Source organism: Oxyura jamaicensis, chromosome 3 (assembly GCF_011077185.1).
Source record: "Oxyura jamaicensis isolate SHBP4307 breed ruddy duck chromosome 3, BPBGC_Ojam_1.0, whole genome shotgun sequence".
NCBI classification, from domain to species: Eukaryota; Metazoa; Chordata; class Aves; order Anseriformes; family Anatidae; genus Oxyura; species Oxyura jamaicensis.
The window spans coordinates 73,087,638-73,104,055 of record NC_048895.1 but is presented as its reverse complement, the minus strand read 5'-3'; the positions used below and the strand labels follow the sequence as shown (position 1 = coordinate 73,104,055).

Below are 16,418 nucleotides of genomic sequence, written 5' to 3'. Positions count from 1 at the left end.
AAAAAGGTTTTACGTTCAATGCACTCTAAGTCAACAGAAGCAATAACTTATTAGACGGCTAGCTTTCAATATAATGCTAGTTGATGTCCATGTGAGATTTTCAGGGACTCTGATCAGAGCTGCTGTTCCTAATTATATAGTCTACAAATGACTACATCAAAATCTACAAATAAGCATAATAAAGTTTCCTCTGATAACTCTCCCTACTGCCAGATTTGGTCCAAAGAAGGAGGTCTGACATTTTCTTAAACACCCTCAGGGACGGTGACTCCACCACCTCTCTGGGCAACCCATTCCAATGCCTGACCGCTCTTTCTGAGAAGAAATGCCTCCTCATTTCCAGCCTGAAAATTTCCAGCCTTATTCCTAAGGACAGGACTACATGCATATATAAGTCTCAGGGGCTACCCAGACCCTTCATGCTGCACTTGGGCTCACCTGCATCTCCACAGCCTGCAGATAAGAGCACACAGACGTGCACCACAGTAGTGGCCACAGTTCATGCACATGCACACAACTTCAGAGGGTTTCCCCAAGCATACAGGGAAGCCACAGGAGATGACCCAGCTCAACTCTAAGAAGACACACCCACATGTCGACTTGCTGTTGCTGTCTCCATTCACTCTTCTCTCCTCACACCCAGCCAAATGAGTGGCCCATCTCCACCTGGGCTTGCCCATTGCTGCTGGTCCTAGTGCAATCCCTGTGCTGAGGGAAAAAAAAAAAAAAAGACCAAAAACCTGTTCTCCCCATCCAGCTCCCAGCTTGCTCCCAGCTGTGCTTTGGCAGAGGCCAATGGTTGTTTGCTCCTTGGAAAGGGAAATGGTGGTGGAGGCTTGATGGGAAAATATGAACAGAGTGGTAATGTTGTGTTTTTAAGACTTTTCACTAATGCCTAACAAGAGCTCTTCAGAGCCCCATCTCTGAGCAGAAGGAAGGAACAAGTTCCCATCTCACTCCCTTGGAAGTGACTGCATGCATTATGCCCCCACACTCATCGCAAAGCCTTTAGATATCAGGACAATGCCACCGTCGTCTCCCATTTAGTGAGGAGCAGGTGTGATACACATCCTTTCTAGGTCCAAACCAGCAGCCTAGATGAAGAACAGCATCACCTGCAGCTTTCCTGAGTACCTCTGTGTGGAAAAATTGGAGGTCATCAGGTTTAAAAAAAAAAAATTAGTTTGTGTTTAGCAACACATATTATAACTTTTTCTCAGCCTTTTCCCATTTGCCTGAGCTCCTGCAGCTTATGAACCTTCCCAGTCTGGACAAATGCAATCAGATGGCTGCCTGGGTTTTGTTTTATTTCTATCTAGACACGTCTGTCACCATAAGTCACCTCCACATGAATGGAATAAGAACAGAAATGTGTTTTCATTCTGTTAGAGCATTTAATATACTATCATTTTTGCTTCTTCCCTTCACTGTAAATCATTTTGCCTGCTGCTTGTGAGTTTCACCTCATATGGAGGGAAGCCCCGGTACGCTGAACAATAAGAAAAAGCACAAATTGCAGAGGGTGGTGTGACTAGGAAAATTATTTTTAAGAAACTGAAGGAGAGCGTGCTTTCTTCTGCAGTTAAGAGTGTAAAAGATTTATAATACTTCACAGTATTTTTGGCAGGCTATATCTATACTATTATTAAACTCCTCAGTTTTCTGGAACAGAATAAAGCACTGAGTACGAGTGAACAAAACAGTATTGATGCAATAGCATACAAGTGGATGCATTTCAAGAGGCATTGCTTTTGATCTGCTTTTGCTACAAAGGATGATGGGGAATTGTTATCCCAAAAGCACTTTGCACAGGAAACCAGGATGTGGCCGTAACAGATATTAATCCCCAAGGAGAAAGTTAAGGAGGAACGCAAGTACGGTAAATTGCAAGGGCTGAACAGTATTCATTTGAGGCACCTGATAGCTGAAGTAGGTGGCTGGAGACTGTAACTCAGCTTACATCCATCCCTGTGCAAAGCCCTAATTTCTACTCAAGTTATGGCTTGTGGGCCTTAAAGAGGTTTCTGAAAAAGAAAACAGGTGTTCTCAGGCTTCCAGAGTTATTTAGCAAACACAAACTCATGCCACGCCTGTGACTTAGATTTGTAACATGCATATTTTATACTCATTAAGTGCTAAATAAATGTTCTTGTGAACTTAATATTCAGATAACGCTTAAGCTTGCTGAAAATCCTTTATTCTAAATGACTTTATCATCTGAAGTAACCTGTTCTGTTAAACAAGAGCCCATCAACTTTTGCCACTTTGTTGGGGCAGTCAGTCTGCAGCGCTCTCCTTTTTAGAAGTGTACAGACAGGTTTCCAATCAATACTGAACAATCCTGCAACTTTTGCTTTGGTATTGCCTCTCTGTAATCTCTAATGACCCTCATATTATCATCATCATGCTCTCAGGAAGCTTAAATGTCAGGACTAATTAATTAAGATGGTTTGTCTTCTTTTATTAATCCCATAAGTACTGAGAACCCATTCCCCTTTAATCAGAAGCAGCTGTGACCAGCATTGCACAAGAGACAGAAAAACATTTTATTCAGAGGTACTTCCTATGACCACATTTCTGAAACAACAATTAAAGTAACTGTTGCTGTTATTCCAGTAACAACATTAAAACGTGTCGCTATGATTTCACTTCCCAAAACTCCATCAAAATGATTCATCAATCTAGTTGTACCAAGCCCAATCTAATCTACATCAAGCCCAACACTGCTTATGAAATTGTTGCCTTCCACAAACGAAGATACGAGACTTTACCTTTGCAAAAGGCTCTACCTAGGTGCTAGAAATTTACTGAAGAGCTGAGCCCTTGCCAATGCCTCAGCATTCCCACTCTTCAGTGTATTTACTGAAGTGCCTATTTTGTAATATTTTTGCTTTCTAATGCATCTATCAAATGAACCAGCCCATTTTCCACAAGATTATAATTGAGTTGTGCTTATTTCTTAAATGGAAATACTGTAGGGAAAAAAAAAAGAAAAGAAAAAAAAAAAGGTATTTAGTATTTGCACACCAGTTCATCACTTTATTTTTTAAAGATTAAATATATTCATAAATATCTACATATTTATGAAGTCTACCATAAAGCAAACAAAACAACAGGGTTATCTGAACTACTTATATATTATTGAAACACTTTTGATCGCTAATCGTTTTGATCAGTTCTAAGCGTACTATTTACTGCAAGCATCAGTCACGGACTAGACCCTGGGGGCTGTTTCCCATGCTGCAGCAATGCAACGCGGGCAGCACGGAGCACCCTTCGATACTGCTCACCAGGCGCTTCGGGCCCCCCAGCTCTGCAGCTGGAGCACGCTTCCACCTGCCCATCTACTTTCTGAATCCCCTGAAAATGCCCAAGTTATCTTTTCCAATCTTTAGACAACTTCTTCAATGCAGATTTACCTCCTGGGGTAGGCGTATGCATGCGCTTATGTGTACGGGTCACAGCTGAGGAGCTGCTGGGTCAGCTCCTCGTGAAGTTCACGCCACACAATTTTGGCATGAGACACAGAGTGCTTGGCTGGTGAGAGCAGGACAGGCTCTGAAATGGTTCCCTAAGTTGGTTATTGATACAGCCAATGAACACTTCCCAGTTTTGTGCCCCTGAGGAACACGACATTTAATGTATGTTTTACTATATGCACCAAAATCAAAGAACACTCAAAAAAATATGAAAATACACTGTGATGAAGTACTTTTTCTGTTTTGTTTTGTTTTGTTTTCCTTTCCCCACCGGCATTCTGGTTAGTAAAATGAACTGTTCGCCCATATAATTCACATCTGCTGCACAGTGAAAGTTCCGACCGACCCAACATGATGTTATGATTTAAAAGTACACATTGTTTTATGTTTGATTTACCAGTCACACCTTGAAATGAGCCAGCAATGGGTTTACAGCCTGTCCTCTGCCCGTGCACACAAACACTCCTTTAAATCTGAATTATTACAGGATGCGTTTACTTACCTTCTGCAGCAGCAATGGAAAGGGGTGCCTCATTAAATACAGAAAAACAGGCTACAGCCTACTTTAACCTCTCTGTTGCCTCGGAAACAACTCCATTTGAAACTACAGGAAGAAGGGTAAATAGACTTTGCAAGTTGTGTACATCAAGTAAGCATTTGCTCTTCATTTTACCTCTTCACCAGGAATTTTAAAATACCCAGCCATATATTTTTATGTATAAAACCTATTGCTTCCTGTAGTCCAACTCCGTTATTTGTCACTATTCGCAGCGTTATTGCTGTAGTGTCATTAGCATGTGTGATGCTTTGGAGGCACAGAGATGGCCTGGTTCCTACCCCCAGCTCTTGGTGCTGAGGCTGGGACACAGCCTGCGTGCAGAGCCCTGCTCCTGCAGGGCCTCTCTGAGCCTTAAAACAAATTCTGCTCTGGAGATGCAATCTCTCCCGGCATTGAATTTGTAACAATACATAAGAAATGAGTGTGCTGCAGAGGGAAGAAGTGATTATTTTTTTTACATCAGCCACTCTGGGTTTTCTGGTTATTCGCTTATTAAACTATATGAGGTCTATTCCAGTAGCTTAATGTTCTTCCTTAAAGGAGTTTGAAAACTGGCAGAATTTAGAGAAAATTACACCGGGACAAGGACACGGCTCCCTGCATCTCCTCCCTGGTAAGTAAAATAGTTTGTTTTCTCTCTTGCCCTCCGTATATCTAAGAGATAGCTTGGAGGTAGAGCCACGCTCTTTCTGACCTTCAGCTGATGGTGCACTTGCTTCTTGTGTGTAGATCTACTGGTTTTAATCCAGAAAGATGGGGTTGGTTTTTGTTTGCTTGTTCTTTGCATATTTTCACCATGATCAAATGACCTTGTTATGTGATTTTTATTTTTATTTTTATTTTTAATTCCTAGCCATTAAAAATCATGCAGCAGCATCCTTCTTCCAACTGGTGTGTGCTATCCATTGGGATCATTTTTATCTGGAATGGGAGTAAAACAGCCCTTCTTATGCAGAGCTTGAAGCTTGTGCATGGAGTGAAGAAGCATACCCCTACCAACCTGTGAAGCTCTCATCATTTTGTTACTGACACCATTTTGTTACTGACGCAGCTTTTTAATCGACTACTTGCAAGTAAAATCTGCAAATATATGCAGAATTGTTTTATTTACGAAGTCTGGCTGTGTTGTAATCCAAAGGAACGTAAACATTTTAGGCATGCGATACTCATGAGCAGCCAGGTTCCTGTAACAGCACCTGTCAATAGTTTTGTCTCCCTCATTCCACCATTTCCACCCACGCTGAAGTTGAGCCTGCTTTGGGCAGGAGGCTGGATCAGGTGATGTGCAGGGGTCCCACCCTAACTAACCCACTCACTCCATAATTAATCCCACAGAATTGTTATATAATTGTTATTGCTTATATTAAAAGAAATGGGACGTCACAAAACTGAAACAGACCTCCAGCTTCTGCTGGAGTTATGAGGATAAGTATTCCTCCTTTACTATGCACTTTATTGTGTAGAGAATACTTCATATTTCTTTCTACTATATTCAGTTTTCTTGTCTATTGTGTTTTTGGTCATAGTATAATTTGTTTCATTGCTAGTATTTAACAGTCAGCCACTAAAGACATGGTACGCATGACTTACAATAGTGTAAGGATATTTTACATCTATTTACACCAAGTAGCAACCATGTCTCGCCTCAGTGGGACATTTTTAATAACATAAAACTGAGCAAGCGACCATACACATTGATGTAATGTTAAACATTGGATTTAAACTCACAGAAACAAGAACATTGACGATGCAGGTCAAACTTCCAGTCATCTAAGTGTGCATTTTGATGCTGCATGAGTTTTTGGAACAAATGGCTTACATAACTCAGACGCAGGATGATTCAAGGATGCTTTGCCAGGATAAATTTTAGAATTAAAATGGAGTGACAGAAAACAGAGCAGAAACAGACTCAGCACCTCAGACTGCTTGCAGACTTATGCCGAACTTCTATTATTGTATCTAGTGGGTTTTTGTGCGATATGCTAAATGAAATACTATCTATATTCTGATTAGTTAAAATATACTACTTGTTAAACAACAAATTGCAAAGCACAGAATGACAGCTACCATTTATGCATCCCCACGTGTTACAGGCAGGGCTGCTACAAGTGCCTATGACAAAGACTTCCCAGCGCCTCCCACTCTAACACAGCGTTTCCCTTTACTTGCTGCAGGCTCATTTGGACATTTGGAACTGAATTTCCTGCACCAACTATCATCTAAACTTCATGTACTGTTGTGTGCAAAGATTAATCCAGAACAAATCAATCATCCTGCAGATAAGACGAAGGAAAAGCGTATATATCTGCTCATCTTAAAAAAGCAAATCAAGAAGTCCCTTCCTGGAGAGGCACTAGAAGTGACACAGCTTTGTAAAGAGAGATGCGTGTTCAGCACAGATGGGCTGCATAGCTTAGATGTGACTTCACTAGACTTTGTTAGACTTTGTCCTGTGGAAAAAAAAAAAAAAAGTGGTTGCCCAACTGAGACTTCAGTATTAATACATTTACCTAAACAAGAAAAAGTTAAGGTTGGAAACATTACACTTAACATTAAATTTAAGTATTGGCCAAAACAAAACAAAACAAACAAACAAACAAAGAAAACAAGCCATTATTACAACTGTGGAGTCAAGCAGTCAGGTTAGCAAATGCCAGAATTGGAGGCAAACACCTACCAATATAAGCAGAATAGTATGTGTATTGTTTCACAGGAGACTCACAACAATGACATTAGGTAAAAACAACATAGCTTTGGAAACATAACTTTAAAATCTCCCACTGAAAAGCACTAAAATGCAAGCTTCTAAGAATCTTATGGAAATAAATCTTCAGATATTCTGCATCAAGTTAGTCTACAAATTTCAGGCTAGTCAGCCACTGTATACTAAATTAGTAACAGCAAGAGCCAAAGTAAAAACAAAGCAAATACTCATGTCCAGAAAACAAAAATAAAACCCATATGAGTTTGTTTTTAGTTTTATTTAGAAGTAAAATAGAAGTGTGGCACTTCTGTCCAGAAGCCACTGACATGCTGTGGTAAATTTAATTGTGGGAAGATGTTCTTAGCTTCCAGACTCCTTCCCATTTAAGCTTCTTCCTCTTGCTCTGGAGCTTTGTACAAGCTCTTGCACGTCTGAAGACAGATCTGTTTAAGGCAGCCGCTGGACTTCAAGCTTATCAGCCGATGGTGCTTCAAAGACATCATCTTCAACGCTTTCTTCTATTGGCTTCATCTTTGCCGAAGTTCTCAGGTAGGGAGATGTCCGGCCTGGGCCTGCCATATTTCCAAAGAAATTTTCGATTAATTTCACAATACATATCTGCTTTTCATACCCATTTGTGACAGAGTACAGAATTTGATGATTCTTTACTAGTTCTCTCATAAGAGGATTTTATGACTGAAAGTTTCTGTATTATTTGGCTACAGGCATCAGGAAATCCTGACATGCCCCAGTAATACTTTCAGGGTTCCAATTCTACAGCCACTTCAGTCACAGATTTCTCCCCAGCTTCAGTGCAAATCCTTAGACTGCATGAGAAGCACACTCCTGTGGCCTTGACAACTGTTTTCTCATTTGTTAGACTCACCCATGAATTATTCTCCAAAAGGACACTGTGACTGGTTACCTTATGTACAGAAGGTATGTATATTTGCATACCTGCCTTCACTGGGAAACAACGCTATACATTTACTGGGAAAACCTGAGATGTGTACATGATCATAGTCCCAACAGTCTTAAAACATCATAATGTGAAACTTAGAGAAAATACAATATCCCCATAAACAATCATAAAGAGAACAAGTCGGATTAGCAGATGAAGGCCATACAACGTTTGACTGACAGGGATTTCATTGCTCTAAGACTATCTGCTAGGAAAGCAGCAACTTGTAAAGCTTGCCAGAGCAGAGTATGCACAAAAGCCATTGCACACAAGACATTAAATGGAGCTGTTGTGCAAGTCGCCACTGCAAACTACATCTGCTTTAGTTAACCTTTCAGCTTGAGCCTTTCACCATAGAACTCCTTTAACATTGGTCTAACAGGTTTATTTCCCATTGTTCACTCAGAAATGATATCTGGAGCTGCACAGTTCTTTCCCTCTGTGAAGAGTTAACCACAAAGGTACAAGGTTGTAAACAGCTGGCGTATGATGACCAAAAAGAATAGGGAAATCTCTGAAACACCACTTCAGAAGAAAAGAGCAAGAGGGAATGGTTCTGTCTGACAGGTCATCTGTATATAATCTAAAAATTCAAGTTTTCTTGAAAAAAAAAATACTGGTAGCCATCACATACTGTTTCAGGACTATTCTTACTACTTCTTTAAATAAAGTTTATCAGACACACAGTAAGTGCTCTGCTAAGGAAGCCTTCTTATGGAGGACTGCTTTCTGAGGAGACTGGATATTAGGAGGAAATTCTTTGCTCAGAGGTTGGCAAGGCACTGGCACAGGTTGCCCAGAGAAGCTGTGGATGCCCCATCCCTGGAGGTGGTCAAGACCAGGCTGGATGGGACCCTGGCAAGCCTGATCTAGTGGGTGACATCCCTGCCTATGGCAGGGGGGTTGGAACTAGATAATCTTTAAGGTCCCTTCCAAGCCAGGCCATTCTATGATTCTATGATTCTGTGATTCTGTTGCATATTTTACACAGAGAGAACAAAACTCTTGCTACAGGAAAGACCAGAAGGTGTTACATTACTGCACTTTTAAGTCACATTCGCACAAACATGGTTTGGAATTAGCTGTTTAGAACTTTTTGTGTTAAAGATGTATTAGTATTTTATTCCAGAATCCAAAAAAAAAACAACACAAAAACTGTTGTGATAGAGGGATACTCACATGCATTTTTAAACACTGGAAATGTTAAGCACTTCTTTCCACACATGGGCTTTTACAACCTCTATGAGTGATGACTACTTTTAATCATCAAAATCCAAGCTTTAGATATAAAACTGACTTTGTTGGGAGACATCAACAAATTACACTCAAAGGTGAAAGGATATCTGAAAATGTTGTGTTACAGTTTCAGCCAGCTTTTTTACTTTTTTAAAAATTTATTTCTGTATTAGAATACTTTGTTTTTAGAATGGTTTTCTTTTGTTTGAAAGTGCTTACTCTTCTCTACAGAAATCTGAAATAAGAATCCATAACTCTACTGAACAGGATCCAATACTAGGTCTAATACTGTTAAGTTGTTCCATTCAAAGACGTGTCCTTGTTTTCTCCAAATACAAAAAACTTTTCTATTCATGCCTCCACCCAGCATTGGATAGATGTTTGAGGCTGAATCAGATCTTGAATGCAGGCCTTCTACATGCTGCTCTTGTATTTTCTTTAAGTCCTAAACTAAAATGCCTATTAAAATGGTATTTCCTATGAAACCCAATCTTGCTATTACCCACAAGCTGGGTGTAACATAGCCAGCACACACAGTGAGATAATGCTATACCAAAACAAAGCCTTTCTACATTCCTGATTAGCTCAGAAGTTCACAAATTCCGATTCATAAAAAATCTGAGTGATCTAAACCAAGTACCATGGAAAAGACCTACAGTATTAGTAAGTACGACTATCAAGCAAGATAATTATTGAACAGAAATTAATATTGAAATGTTTCTTAAAGGACTTAAAGTTCTGGTTGCATTGAACTATTTCTGCTTACCTCATATTTTGGAAAAAGAGATACAAAAATTTCATCTACCAATAAACTACATATGAATGGATAACGTACATCAAGCACACGTACCACAACATACAAATTCCACTTTATACCTTTTTGAGGATGCTTGCTGAGTTAATGTGATGTTATCAACACAAAGCATCATGCTGCAAACGACCCACTCCGTAAGCATTACAGAGCTCTTGTTGGTTATTTCCTTAATATAAAAGCAAACAGTTAGTTGGGTTTCTTAGTTAATTCAATTCAAAACACAGTTTTGTTAGCAATTGTAGTTTGGGGCCTACTAATTCAAGTTTTTCACACTTTCACAGCAAAACACTTTGAAAAAAGCCTTTTATCAATTTCTTTAGAAAATGAGTTAAAGCTGATAAGGTGTAGAACAGCTAAATGCATAATGTAAAAGTTTGCATTAAAAAAATAATAAATGCTCATTACTTCAAGAACATGGAAATTAGGAGAATAAGATTTGTTTTTATTGTGTCAAATATCATATCTGTATTGGGAAGCTTTTGTCCACACAACTGATCACTTAACAATGACAAGACAGAAGTCCTCTAGAATTCCTGCACAGGTAAGTTTCTCATTTCTTCTTCTAAAAAAAAATATAGATCTCATTTCCATATGCTCTTCACTACATCTTCTGTTTGATTTTGTCTGTTGATAATAAACTAATGCATGACTAAGAGGATCCAGGGGAACACAGCTCTGGGACAGTATGCCTGAGCACGTACCTCATACTGAAACTTAAAAACACGCACAAAAGACTGGCTATGCTGCACTGACAGCACCCAGAAGGTTCTTGAAAACAAAACAGTGGGAAGGTAAGTGGCAGATTTTTTTTTTTTTTTTTCCCCTGTGATCCGAGAAAAAGTGCATACATGGCTACAGTCCAAATTCAACACAAATCTTTAGACAGAGCTCACCTTGGTAGGAAAACCATCATTGGCAATGGCATTACACAGGAAAAACAAGTTGGCAAGTTATTTTGGCAGAAAGACAGACTGGAGTGTTATAGTTTAGTTAGAGAAATCACCTTTTATCAACTACAGAAGTCAGAAATTTCATATTAATGAAAATGCAAAGAAGAAATAAATGATAGCATTTCTTCAGGTGTCTTACACACTGCTCTATGGGCAACCTCCCCACCTCTAAGAAAGAGAAATACTGGACTCCAGAGGCTGCCACCACACCTACTGTTGCCAGTGGCATGGTGGCACTTACCAACTACACCAGCTGTTGTTGTCAGAACATAAAAGACATTTAAACCTCCCTCTCCTCTCTCTTGGGGAAAAAGTACACACCATACACCAGAAAACATGGTACATAAACCAGGAAACGTACAGCAGAGAAGAGTGTTTTTAACAAGTGTATGCTAAGAATGGATGCATCTTAGGGATTAATGTAATTACAGCTGAAAATGTCAAGCATTTAGATTACTTTCTCCCAAAGCTGAAAAACTGGTGTTAGTGTTCCGATGCTAGGCCTGGGAGAGCATTTTAATTTTAGATAATTGCACAAATACAGTTTTACAATTTCTTTCAGGCTTCTGAGTGTGCCAATTTGTACAAGTGCCCTCTCTGCAGAGGAGTGGCTTCAATGAATGGAGCTTTGCCTTGGAACAGGTGAAAAGCCAGATGAGAGCTTATGGGTAAAGATCAGAGAACAGACCAACATGGGAGACTTCACAGCAGGTATCTGCTACAGGCTGCCTGATCAAGAAGAGCAAGTAGTTGAAGCCTTCTTTAGACAGATGGATGAAGCCTCCTGATGGCAGGCCTGGGTGCTCGTGGGGAGCTCTAACCACCCCCGTAGCTGGTGGCAACAGGGCTGGGCGCAAGCAGTCCAGGAGGTTTCTGGAGACTGTAGAGGACAATTTCTTCACACGAGCAGTCGACGAGCCGCCTAGGGGAGGTGCTCTGCTGGACCTGTCACTGACGAACAAGGAAGAACTCATCAGGGAGGTGAAGGCTGATGGTAACCTTGGCTGTAGTGTCCAAGGGCTGGTGGAGTTTAAGAAACTGAGAGAAGAGTGCAAGACAAATAGAAGAGTTACAACCCTGGGCTTGAGGACCCTGGAGGACCGTGGACTGTGGCTTGCTCAGGGATCTACTTGGCAGGAACCCCAGGGTCATGGCCCATAAGGGCAGAGGGACCCTAGGACAGCTGGCTGATCTTCAAGGACACCTTCCTCTAAGCACAAGAACAGTCCAATCCAATGTGCAGAAAGTTGAGCAAGCGTGGCAGAAGGCTGGCATAGATGAACAGAGAAGTCCTGACAGAACTCAAACACATACACATTGTGAAAGCAGGGATGAGATGCTTGGGAGGAATACAGAAACATGGCCTACACATGCAGGGATGGAATTGGGAAAGCCAAAGCTCAGCTGGACTTGGATCTGGTAAAGGGCAACAAGAAGGGCTACTACAAATACACAGGCAACAAAAGGAAGACCAGGGAAACTGTGAGGCCACAGCTCAGTGGGGCACAGGACCTAGGCAGAAAGCAGATGGAAAAGGCTGCTATACTCCATACCTTTTTTGCCTCAGTTTTTACTGGTAAGGTTTGTCCCCAGGCCTCCCAGATCAGTAACTAGTGGCAGATCCTTTACTTACAGGAAAGGTGGACTGAGTTAGGGACCAACAAGGACAACAGGGCATAGACAAGACTGTGGAACCACCTGGGCTGCATCCAAGGGTGCTGAGGGTTGGCTGAAGCAGCTGCAAGGCCCTTCTCTGTTGTCTTTGCAAGGTGATGGCAGTCAGGGGAGAGGGAAATGCCATGCTTGTTTTCAAGAAGGGCAAGGAGGAGGATCTGGGGAACTACTGTTCCGTCAGCCTCACCTCAATCCCCAGAAAGGTTACAGAGCCTATCTTCCTGGAAGCTGTGTGCAAGCACATGAAGGACAGGAAGATTACTGGGAATAGCTAGCATGGATTTACCATGGTCAGATTGTGCCTAATCAGCCTGACCACGTTCTGTGGAAAGATGACTGGCCCTGTGAACAAAGGGAGTGGATTAAATATTGTTTACCTGGACTGTAGCAAGGCCCTGAACAGCCTGCCATTAAATCCCTCCAGCCAAACTGGTGGGAAATGGACTGGATATGTGGGCTACAGTGTAGGTGTAAACTGGCTGGATTGCTGAGTTCACAGGATGGTTAACAGCAGTACAAAATACAACTGGCACCTGGTTACTAGCAGGGTCCCTTGAGGCCTATAATGTTCAGTACATCTTTATTAATGACCTGGAAGATAGGACAAAGTGCATTCTTGCCAAATTCATAGACGACACTCAAGTAATGAAGGAAACTGCTGATAGGCCACAAGGTAGGGCTGCCAGTCAGAATGGGCCTTCAGAGGCTGGAGAAAAGAACTGACAGAAACGACATGAAGTTCAACATAGTCAAATTCCTGCACCTGGGACACTACAAGCCTATACAGCAGTACAGGCTAGGCAGTGACTGGTTGGAAAACAACTTTTCAGAAACAGACCTGGGAGCCCTGGTGGACACCAAACTGAGTATCAGTCAGCAGTGTGCCCCTTCAGTGAAGAAGGCCATCCATATATCGGACTGTATTAGCAAAAGCACAGCCAGCAGATCAAAGACAGTGGCTATTCTCCTCTATTTGGTAATTGTAAGGCAGGATCTAGTTTGGGCTCCCCAGTACAAGAAAGACATGGACATATTGGAGTGAGTGCAGTGGAGAACAACCAAGGTGGTCAGGAGCTGGAGCATATGGCGTACATGGAGAGGCTGTGAGAACTGCGTGTGTTCAGCCTTATGAACAGAAGACTCACAGAAGATCTTACTGTTGTTTTCGGCTACCTAATAGATGTCTATAAAAAAGACAGAGCCAGACTCTGCTCAGAGGCATGCATTAAAGAACAAGGGACAACACTCATGAGTTGCAGTAAGGGAGAATTTTTTCACTGTGAGAGTGGTAAGGCACTGGAGGGGGTTGCACAGAGTAGGCGTGGAATCTTCAATCTCAGCAATACTCAAAGCTTGACTGGACATGGCCCTGAGCAACCTGCTGTAGCTGATCTCACTTTGAGCATGGGTTGGACTAAGTGATCTCCAGAGGTTCCTTGCAACCTCAACTATACTGTGATTATAAATGTCCTTTCAGGAAACAGAGGAGAAATTAAGAGAGTAGCACTGGAAATTTCACCAGCCTTTAACAACTTTGTCCCAGCTGTCACCCTAGAATTCTAGCAGGGTGAAATACTAGCAGGGCTTTTGCTTCCATCTCTCGGGAGATGCAATATTAAGGAGTGAAAACAGACAGGCCCTCCAAGCCTGAAGGAGTCCATGGATGAGAACTGTGAGGAACACAATGGAACACAGATAATTAAATAGTAGAGTGCAAATACTTTAAATCACTTCTTCACCGTAGCAGTGTGTTTAACCACAATAAATGACAGTGTTTTTTTTCCTCATAGATTTAAATTCTAACTACCAAAGAATAATATTTCCCAAACCAAAATAAGTAATTCTATGTGACCCTTTGAAATTGTTAAACTAACAGCTTATGCCAAAGACAACTGAGCATCTTCTGGTTTTTGTGCTGTTATTCAAAAGTGCGTTTCAGAGTTCAGACTACTGTTGAAGTACAGGTTCAGGGAAATTGAAAGTAAACAACAGAAAGCCTATAAAGTTTTGTTTAAAAGGCTTCTATAAAGGAATAAATTCCAAGAGTAGAAGCAAAAGGTCAGATATGGCTTTACTAACTTGATCTGTTCTGTACTACTCCCACAGGGAAGGAAAGTCTGACAGGATATTTGGAGATTTTCCAGGTGGCATTAAAAAATTAGTTATACACCATATCTCTCCACACCCTCTCAATGCAAACTACCTTAGGAGGAAATGCAGAGCACCCAGTTGATGAGGTGAAATGTTTTGCTTTGTTTTTTTAATTTCTACAAGCGCTAGTCACAGACCAAAGGAGATACTACTGTGACAAGCACTGTGCATTCCTGCTGTTTTGCCCCTTTGCTATAAACATTCTATATGATGTCTACATATTCAGATTATATCACAAATTATTACAATATATGCTGCTTTTTCTAGTGCCTACTTGAAGTAGTTTCAGTTAGCATAGAAATCCTTAAAGCGAATCCGTAAGATTCTACTGTTATGTCCCTACACTTGGTTAATTTACAGCAGCAACCCAAAAGCTACATATTGCTCCTACTGAGGACAATAGGAGTTCTACAATCATCTTTAGTGATCAACCAAATTGTGTCCAAAACTGGCATGAACTATTTTGAGCACTCACGTAGAGAGGATGCAGAGGAAGTCCCACGAAGAAACATCTGCAAGCCATCCTCACTGTCGCTGGTACTGGCCATACTGTTTCTCATTTGCATCACAGATAGCTGTGAGCAAAGACTAGGCTGACGATCAATCTTTTTGGAGGCCTAAAAATGTATATATATATTATTTAAAAAGAGGTATCAAGTGAATTCAAAACAAAAATGGAGACTATTTCCTCTGTAGTTGATACTCTGGTCTCAGCTGTGACTATTTATGGATCGAGAAAGAGCAGAAGATTCTATGCAATGTAAATTGATTTAAATGCAAATGTAAGATGTCAGTAATACATTGGAATTAAAACATCAACAAGCATGAATTATTAAATTTTACTTCTGTGTTGCCCTGGAACTTGCAGGTACTTTCCTACAGACAGATTTATTTTTATTATATGGTAATTCGTTACTCAGGTATGATGTTTGGCAATAACCTACAGACTTTATGAGAGCTTGGTCCTCTTTGCTAGGCAAAACAGCATGTACATATAGATTTAGCAATTTACATTTTAACAGAAACTTGCTCATTTTTCTGGCTTTTCATTTCATGTTAGAAAATGGTGAACCTCATTCCTTGCTAGCAGAAGATTATTTGATCTTAAGAACTGGTTCTTGATTATACTGAAGACAAGTTAAATACATCATATGTACAATATTCTCCATCCAATGATTCTAGGGTCTTCCATTTGCTTGGGGTACTTTTTTCTGAGATGTCTTTGTACTATCATATTTACATGAAACAATGCATTTTATCTCATTAAGTATTACAGCAAATCAGAAAGATATTGCAGGTGTATGTGAAAGGTGGTAATCAATGGCATATGGATAATGAATAACTCCATTTTACTGAACTTTAACAGTCAGTAATTACCACTCTATTTCATGCAGAGAGGAACAACTACTTTCCTGACAATAGTGAAAATCTCCTTACGTAGAAGTTACTTAGGATTAATAGGTATTTTTTTCTATGTTCCAACATAAAAAAAATAGACACTCTTCTTATCTACTATCATCTTGATAATGAATAATCTACATTGGATTTGTTTTGGCTGTTCTCCTGTATTGTCCCCTGTGTACAGAAGTCTACTACAAAATTTTCTGTTGAGATTGTTACCAGCTGAAAATACAGACACCAGGAATATGTACATTTGACAATGAAGCCTGTGAGAAGTGACATATGCATGGGGTTCTGGCAATGAGGAAATGAAGGTGGTTTTATCTGACAGAGCGTTTCTGTCACACATTATATAGGAAGGGCTTGTGCAACACGAATTTCATTTGAAGAAGAATAAAAAGGTACTACAAATTTTCCAAATGCTCACTCCTGCTGTTTATAACATATATTTTCCAAAGTTATTACGAAGCACCAGTTGCAATAATCTTG

At 40.5% G+C, this 16,418-nt stretch overlaps 1 protein-coding gene across 3 annotated transcripts in view; it reads right to left on the bottom strand.

Annotated features, from left to right (window-relative positions):
* Positions 1-3,720: 3,720 nt before the first annotated feature.
* BVES (blood vessel epicardial substance) overlaps positions 3,721-16,418 on the bottom strand; it is a 33,872-nt gene continuing 21,174 nt past the window's right edge. Inside the window, exons 7-9 of one of the 3 annotated variants that reach the window (XM_035320416.1) lie at positions 15,004-15,145; positions 9,816-9,919; positions 3,721-7,314 (exon numbers count right to left, since the gene is read on the bottom strand). In XM_035320416.1, the coding sequence (XP_035176307.1) occupies positions 9,852-9,919; positions 15,004-15,145 (210 nt within the window). In that variant the 3' untranslated portion in view covers positions 3,721-7,314; positions 9,816-9,851. Of the gene's footprint in view, positions 7,315-9,815; positions 9,920-10,525; positions 11,655-15,003; positions 15,146-16,418 lie in introns of those variants that run through there. The other 2 variants (XM_035320415.1, XM_035320417.1) reach the window with 2 other exon arrangements.